At 40.3% G+C, this 9,036-nt stretch overlaps 1 protein-coding gene across 1 annotated transcript; it reads right to left on the bottom strand.

Annotated features, from left to right (window-relative positions):
* Positions 1-1,670: 1,670 nt before the first annotated feature.
* On the bottom strand, positions 1,671-4,464 carry ddx28 (DEAD (Asp-Glu-Ala-Asp) box polypeptide 28). The gene has a single exon (XM_076110236.1). The coding sequence runs from the start codon at positions 4,069-4,071 to the stop codon at positions 2,371-2,373; it is 1,701 nt and encodes a 566-aa protein (XP_075966351.1). The 5' UTR covers positions 4,072-4,464; the 3' UTR covers positions 1,671-2,370.
* Positions 4,465-9,036: the final 4,572 nt, after the last annotated feature.

Raw genomic sequence — 9,036 nt, 5'->3', positions numbered from 1 at the left:
TTATTTATATTTTTAAAAATATATAAATATCGTGTGGTACAGGATCATTTTTTATTATTATTGGTTGCTCCAGATTATCATGTTGTGTCTGGGTAATAAGTAAATTCCCTTAAGTATTGGTCTCAAGCCATAAAGGAAGAAAGAAAGGAGAATTCCCTGTGAAAGGCATCCAAACATCACCACCTGCTCAAACATGGGCCGACCCAGTGTTTGTTTTACTGTAGGCTGGGTAGTGAGAACCAGTGACCTCAAACCAGCCAACTGTATGCTTCTCCCTGGCTTTGTCCAACCAACCGGGATCCCATTATCCAAGAGTATCTAAAGGGATACTCCAGCACTTTAGTATTGAGCTAACACAAAAGTACCCTGCTTGGAATATATATATATATATATATAGGCTAGTGTAACTAGTTTGATTAGTTACAAATTCTCAAAGTCTTAGTCCTGAATGAAATAGCCTCCTAGTGTCAAAGTCTACACATACATCTTTATGCACAGTGAAGGTTAAATAGCCAAGTCAACAAACAAGAAGAAAAGCACTTCCCGAGCCACAGATTAGTAACAACTGTTTTCACATGCTGTAAAGTATTCCTTGTTTTGACTAATCCAATCATGAGTGAAATGGGTGGAGTGGCCCTTTAAGTTCAAGCGCTAAAATTATTTCAGCCATGAAATACTTAATGCTGGGCCCAGCAACTCCCTGGAAGAACGACATTTGATAGAGATTATTATCTTTGCAGGGGTCGGTTGAGGTGAAGCAGGACAAAAATATAAACTGAGGCATAGGAGGCATTTGCTCCACATGCTATAAATGGATACTGGGTCCTTGTTGTCAGGGTACAGTTGGCTGAAATGTGAACCTAAGGTGGAGCAAAGCTTAAGATGCTGACCCGAGCCGGAGCAGGACAATCTTAGCTGGATTCCAGACATTCTGATGGAAGCCCCTTGTTACTGTCAGAGCCATTAACACGTCTGTCCTTCTGTCTGCTTCTATAATCTATACTTCCAGAAACACTCCATCATCAGGTATGTCACATGACCGAGTGACTAACAGCCTTTTCAAATTAAGAGCCGTTTCCAGGCAGAAATGTCAATTTGGAAGTCTTTGTCATGTGGCAATAATTCATGTTAAAAACTACAAAAGTTGCCAAAAACAACACCTACCAAAACCATAAAGTCATGGTCAAAGGAGAAGTTGTTACCTTCGATACAAGATCCCAAAGATTTTCATGTTGACACTTTTGCAGTTTCCTTTCAACAAGCACACGCAGGCATGAATCCCTTTTCAAGTAAACCAGACCTACCACTTCAACAGAAGAGAGGTCAGGTGTTCAACTTCACGATTAATGATTAGTGCTGTAACTCCATGAGGTGTTTCTGTACTGATAACATGAAAAGGTACTGGACCCACAAAACATTACTACTACACTATACTATACATATTACTTCCAGTATGTCAGTAAGCATGTGCAAAGTCAATTGTATTGAGCACAAAATCAGTATACATGTTTTGACATATGAACAGTGCAGCCAATTTACATAAGTCAAAATCAGACAAATGCCACCACCTAGTGGCTAAAGACATGCAGTACAAATTACAGAAAAAACTACTACTACTAGGAATTGTGGGGAGAGTGGATCTCCAGAAAATTCAGGATTTTTCGACATGACAATATCAATATTTTTATTGACACATTTTTACAAGTCTTAAAGGTTTTAGGAGACAGATCAGACCAAATATAATGTGTTTGTGCATGCTTTGTTGCAATGTTGGAGACATTATTTCAACACCATTCTGTGTGTTATACTTGGTTAAATGTAGTAAAGAAGCAAACAGGTTGTATTAGAAAAAGTATACATCAATGACAAGCTTTCCAGTCATCACATTACTTTGTTACAGTTTCACTGATAATTACTTTACGCTCACTAACCAGGTCAATTACGTTTTTCAGTATTTGGGAGGAGAAGCTGATGTCATTGTTGCACAAAAACATTTTTGCACCTTTGATAGTTAGGCTAAAGAAAGTCATGTTCTTGCTATAAAGAAAATGGTCCAAAGATCACACTCCTCTCTAAATTGCCCAATTAAATAAATAAGAGGAAAATATGTGAATGGATTTTACTTTGAAGTCCAAGCATTTAACAACAATACTGCATCAGTTCATTTAACATTATGTAGAAAGTATATTCACTCTAAATAAGAAACTGCTGAGGAGATTAATCTGCACAAACATTTTCATCAGGAAAGATAGGCTATAAAAACATTTTGTGACATTAAGCACATATTTTCAAGTCAAAGTGGCCAAAGAAAAACAACGTTTTCTACATTTAGAGTTTGTCATCCCAACGCAACACATACACACAGAGGAACTACTCCGCTGCCTCTACTTCTTTGGGTTTCGGCTCACGTATTTCAGACTCCATCCCCGGCAAACTAGTTCTCCTCCGTGCAGCCGTCTCAATCTTCTGCACTAGCTCCACGTCCCACGGATGAGTGACAAAGCTGAGCACCTCCCCGTCCACCACCCCTCCCGCCCTGCCCACCCTCCCTGCCCTGTGGATGTAGTCCGTGTGGGATTCAGGAGAGTCGTAGTTGACCACCAAGCGCACTCCGGATGTGTCCAGGCCACGTGAAGCGATGTCTGTGCATATCAACACATCTACCAGTCCGGGCTTCTGAAACGAGCGGAAGATTCCCGCGCGCACGGCAGCGGGCATCTCCCCTTGCAGACGCGCGTGCCGCACCCCCATCTCATCCAGCGAGTACCCCAGCCAGTTGACGGTGGCAGACTTGTTGCAGAACACCAGAGCAGCGCCCCCTCCTTTCTCCCGATGGAGCAACTTCAGGGCTTGGTGGAGCTCCAGGACCTTGTCCTCGCCCTTTACCTTCAGGAACGTCTGCTTGACGTGTGGCATGAGGAAGTGCAGCATCTTGCTCTTGATGACCACCATGCTGCCGAGGTCGGTCACCTGGCTGAGCACTTCCCCGACGCCCCCAGGAAAGGTGGCCCCCACCACCAGCAGCTGGGCTTTGTGGCCCGGGCCTCGCGTCTCCTTGGGGTCCCTGGCGATGCGTGTGTGGAGCAGGATGTTCTCCAGCATGTCCGAGAAGCTGGGGTCGAACATGGTGTCCGCCTCGTCTACCACGAAGAAGCTCAGCTCGCTCAAGTCCGCGCAGCGTCTACGCAGGGCCTTGACCAGAGCACCCGGTGTGGCCACTAAAATATCTGGATGACCCCTCTTAAAGACCGTCTTGATGTGTCCCACACCCCGCCCCCCACCCACAGTACTCGTCACCAAACCTAAGGGATCGCACAAAGTCCTGGACACAGCCGCCACTTGCTCAGCTAGCTCTCTGGAAGGCACGAGAACCACGGCACGAGTCTTTTGTGCGCCCTCAGCAGCGTGCATCTCCGACTCCTTATCGGCCTGCAGTCTGTGAAGAACAGGCAGGAGGTAACTCAGTGTTTTTCCGCTGCCCGTCTCCGCAGCACAGAGGACGTTGTGACCCTTCATCACCTTTGGGATGGTCTGCAGCTGTACAGTGGTAGGATGGGTGATGTTGACACTGTCCAAAGCTTCCACCAGCTCCTTGCAGATGTGGAGGTTGTTAAAAGTCACCGATGCTTTCTTTTCGACATCCTCATTTTCAGCAACAAAGGGCGCAACAGTCTTGATGTTGTTGATGGTGAAATAGTCACCGAAGGATTTGTTATGCTTCCATCCTTTAGAGCAAAGACTGAGCTGCTCGAACTTCCCAAGGGTGAATCCCACAGACTGGTTCAGATCAGGGTTCTTGCCCTGGATCAGGAGCTTGCCAGCTTTGATGGTGTTGATTTTGTTTTGGCCTCGAGTCTGTTTTACATTTTCAACGCGCCTCTGCATGGAGCGCGGAATACGAATAACTGTCTCCTCTGGCGTGGCTGCTGTTCGACAATAACGAGTCTGACTAACACACCGATGAACACGACAGCAGGCAGACACTTTAATGAACTCACGACAGTAAATTCCACTTGAGCAGAGAGCTCGCGACACAGCCGAAGCCAAATAGCCGACCTTCACAGAGTGCATTTTGGTGTTTAACTCGCTTGTCAGCAGCCAAGAGTCAGCTGACGAGAATAAAAACGCAAATAAACGACTGGACGATGAAGACGAGGCCAGTTTAGTGTACTGTGAATCTAAAAAGTCACTTTACATGTTCAAAAAACACTGTAAATCTGTTAGTATCCTGATCATCTTGACAGCAGTGTCGCCATGCTTTCTTGGCGAATGTTGATGACGTCAAGTAGGCGGGGAGTGATGACGTACATAGAAACACAACACAACAGTTCTCCTTTTCACATTTTATTCAAAATCGGCAGCAAATACAAAAATACAAATAAATAAACATAAATGGGAAAAAATGCAAGAGTCCATGACAATTATACAAACAAAAATTGAGAAAAGTAAAAAGCCAGATAATTAATTAATTAGTATTAATATTAATTCAACAAAATAAATAAACCTATAAATGCTGCAAAAATGTTTCGAAAAAGTTTCAAAAGCCTTTTTGTTCACAACAATATTCACATATAGGCTTGGTTAATAATATTGGTCACTTCTCAAGGTATAATATTTCATATAGATTAATATCTTTGGCATTAAGAAATTATTACATATAGTAGTTTTAAATTGAAAACCTCTTTAGTTCTAATACTTCAAAAGCGCTAACATAACGCATGGTTTAATGAGAATGTTGAAAACAAAATATTTTTTATAGCTTATCTCCTGATGAAAATCTTTTTGCAGATTAATCTCCTCAGCAGTTGCTTATTTAGACTGAACATACTTATTACACAATGTTCAATGAACTGATGCAGTATTGTTGATAAAAAATGCTTGGACTTCAAATCCATTCACATATTTTTCTCTCCTTTATTTATTTAATTGGGCAATTTGGAAAAGAGGCCCTGTCTCTCTCTCCAGTTGCCTGCTAGGAATGTTTTCAGTCATTTGTGTTGGTCCACACATTGTAACTTCCCAACAATAGCATTTATATCCAGCAGAGAAAACAGCTGTCTGCATCAGCAGTGCTGTCACATGTAGCATTGATCATCTATCAGCTAACCTTCCCATCTGCTGAATGAATTGGCTTGCTGATTGATTTACTGCAGCTTTAGAACATCACACACACTTTCAGTAATAGACTCTCTGTCACGTGTTGGACAAACCAATGCTGTGGAACCCCGATGAACTGCAGGGGGTCTTCTTATAAAGGAAGAGAGAACTGAGCTGCACCTTTACTGGTTATTTCCATATAAATTAAATTATTTATTTCATGAACCTTATTTCAAAGTAAACATTAAAATGAGCTCCCACGGTCACACTGTGTACCGTTTTTTAATGTACTGGGCTTGTGATTGCCTGACAGGAGGTCCGACTCACTCATCACACTACGTCAATATTCAGTTTTACAGACTGAACAAAAGAGGGCAGCATTAATCAACCAGGAAGATTTGAAGTAACCTGAAATCCTGATCAGACCTATAATGGCAAGTTTACGCAATTTTTGTTGTTTTAAAAGAAATAAAACACATTGTTTGTCTAAGATTAATTATTCATTCATATATTTATCATATCTTTCACTAATCCACTCTGCTGCTTAATCATAACATACTGTAGTATATCAATCACAGATCAATTAAGACATCAAATAACAAATCATTTACAGAAATTACAGATTTTTTTTTTACTTTTCAAATGTTAGAGAATAAAATACTTTGTATACAAAACAGTGTAATAGCCAAAGTGAGCCTTCTATTCCTTATCAGCTGACATTCTGATACAGGACTTCATGCAATTTGATATTTGTTGATATTTAGTGAACATCGCGCCTGTGTTGCATTGCATTTCTGCAGTGTATGCAAACCCCAATCCTTGAAAGAATGACACCTCTCAAACAGGACCAGTGTGGGGGCAGATGCTGTTTTTTTTCCCTTCATAACTTTCTCTATAAGAACATAATATCACAAACCACATCCACAGCCGCCCACACAATTTTTTTTCTTTATCTTCTCCCTTCAAAGGTCATCTGCGAAGATAAGACACGCCGGTAACCTGAATTAGACTCGGGTGGGTCTGGAGACAAGTTTGCTGCACACGAGAAAGTGCAGTCAAGTCACGTGACTGCCAAATAATATTAATATGATAATTTAATAAGAATATATTTGTGACAAATCTGAATGCAGACAGTGAAATTATGAATTGTTTAGATTAATGTGGATACATGTGGCGCTATGGTTATTATAATTGAAAAAGCTAAATCTTTAATGTGATTGTATCATTTTCAGGATAATCCCAGTTAAATTAGTTTTTCTATTGAAAGTCAATCTCAGAGCAGCCTTGGTTATAACAATCATAGTCGCCTCTTTGAAAAGTATAACTGAATACAGACTGGAATTGGTTGGTACTTAGTGTGTGACATTACTGATTTATGCAATAATCATGTGTGACTAAATGACAGTAACTGTTGCTCAAAGTATAGTCCTTAAAGATAACTACTATTCTTGTTTTTAGGTTTCCTAACAAGCAATATTATTGATTTATCACTTATTTAAGTAAAGTAACTTTACATCTGTTCATAGAACACTTTTATACCTGGGTGCTGTCTAAAACGGCAGGATAATGTTAAATTTATACAGTTTGAAGAGGAAACAAAAAATGCGACAGCTTTTGGTGTATATTTGGAACTCAAGAGGACTTTGATTGCAATAACACCAGCCCTTACAGTATTACAATAAGACCAACATATATATTTTGGGAGAGAATTGCTTCAGAGGTTGGCAAAGAAGATAAAAGGGTTGAACCTTGTGCTTTTGCTTGGAAATAAAGACCACAGGAAATGTGATATTGATGCTTTCAAATGCATTTGTGAGTGGAGCGCCTTTTCTTTACGCCCACGTGCATCTAGCATAGGTATATACAATGTGGCTGTCAGAAAAAAAAGAAGCTGTTGTCTGCTGTGCATGCAATTTGTGTCGAGGATGGATTGATTTACATCAAAATGTGCTCTTGCGGAACCTTTTTGGATTCTTGACAAATTATCTTTGGTGCTTTCTACTCTGCCTGTTCAGCTTGAAGAACATACAAAGTTCATTTGATATTTACACAAAGAATATATATGTACTCATTTGTTGTTTTTATTGCAAGTTTATCATAAAAGCCCTAAAATATTATTCTTATTTCATTAATCTATAATATAATTAATAGTAGCAGTAAAACACATAATAAAAACTTACAATGTTATGACTTTGCTTATCAGTGTTGCAATAACCTTTGATGAAACAGTAAAAACTTGCTTGATAGAGGCAGATATTCTTAATCAGCCGCAAATGTGTGTGTGTATGTGTGTGTGTGTGTGTGTGTGTGTGTGTGTGTGTGTGTGTGTGTGTGTGTGTGTGTGCATAGTACAGGGAGAGGGCATCACAATAACAATTTGATCACCCCATACATGCTGCAAATAATGCAAGTATATTTTGTTATACATCAATAGATTAAAAAAAGAGCGTGCATATGTTATACTCTGGACTAATATCTCCAACAGGGTGAAAGCAGATAATAATTTATTAGGCTACTAAAACAAATGTTGTCAGGCAAGAATATCATCAAAGCAGCAACACATTAAAGCTTTAGAGTGCATCAACTTCAGTGTTGCTTACCCAATAAAGATTAACCTGAGTAGATTGATGCTTTGGTTAGGGCCACAGAGATTAAAGGGGGTGGAACAGCCCATATACAGATGGATTTACCACTGCTATATTCTAACCACAGTTTTACGCTTGCTGCCTTTACTCTGGTAATCAATTGTAATAAATTGCATTGTGATATGAATAAACCAATGGCAGAAAGGAATCCCTCAGAGCAGAAACATACAATGTGAGTGCAAGCATAGCTACTCAATAGTTTGTCAGAGTTACATTTAAAAAAAAAGTGACAATTGCAGGTCTAAGGATCAGCCTAAAAACATCTCTTTGACTGGCCATACAGATTTACTATAGACATTTTAGAAATGGTTGGATCACAACATGTTCATCTCCTCAACTTGTTGCACCTTTGGCCAATATTTTAGTGTAGTATCCTGGTGAGAAATACCCACTCAGTCCCACCAAGTCCAGAACCCTGTGCAAAATGAGCATTTGAGGAGGCAGTAAGTGTATGTTTCTAACTGAGTGTGAATCACCCCTCGAAAGCCTGTAGCATCAGGGATAAAAGTGGCAAATAACTACAGGATTTTAAACTCCGTGCTCTCAGAACACAAACAGCATTTTTTTAATTTTCTATGGCCATAATTTATGTGCTATTTAGGCTGCATCATAACCTAAATAATCCAAAAAGCTATGTTCAAAATGTCTGTTCTTCCCTACAGTACAGTAGTACAAGCCCAAATTGGCTGATTAGAAATGAATGGGCTGACGGGCTGGAGGGATCTAAAGGTAGAAAGTGCATCATGTCATTAGATTTACCAATCCTGGTTTGGATTGGAACCACACAGAGAGGCAACGGTGAGAGCCAGGCGCAGTCGGATGTAGCCTAATGAGTGGTTGGAAGAAAATGGAGGGCCAATTAAATAGAGCAAAGTGGCTGTAAGACCTAGTTGTTGCAAGATTAAAAGGTTCACTATACGCAATTTGAAATGTTAGTGCACTTTGTGTTGCCAAAACAGCTTATTAACACAGTGATAAGACATTATCAAAGGTATTACAATATATATATGTGTATTATTTAGCTTCACGCTGGACAACACCTTCAAAAAACCACAAAGGCTATTTCAGGCCTGTAAGTTGTCTTTCATACACTGATTATTAACTCCATAGCGGAGGAGCTGTGTGTGTGTGTGTGTGTGTGTGTGTGTGTGTTTGCATGTGTGTGCGTGCCCGTGTTGTGTCTGCTGACGTCACCACTGGAACAGCCTTGTCACGCGGGGTTAGTAAAAGTTGGGATAGAAGCTCCGGAGAGAGCGATAGAGAAACAGACCGGAGGAGAGATAGAGAGAAAGGG

This window comes from Anarhichas minor, unplaced genomic scaffold (genome assembly GCF_050575085.1).
Source record: "Anarhichas minor isolate MPS153535 unplaced genomic scaffold, ASM5057508v1 ptg000042l, whole genome shotgun sequence".
NCBI classification, from domain to species: Eukaryota; Metazoa; Chordata; class Actinopteri; order Perciformes; family Anarhichadidae; genus Anarhichas; species Anarhichas minor.
The sequence above is the reverse complement of the archived record's forward strand: the minus strand, read 5'-3'. Positions and strand labels throughout refer to the sequence as shown.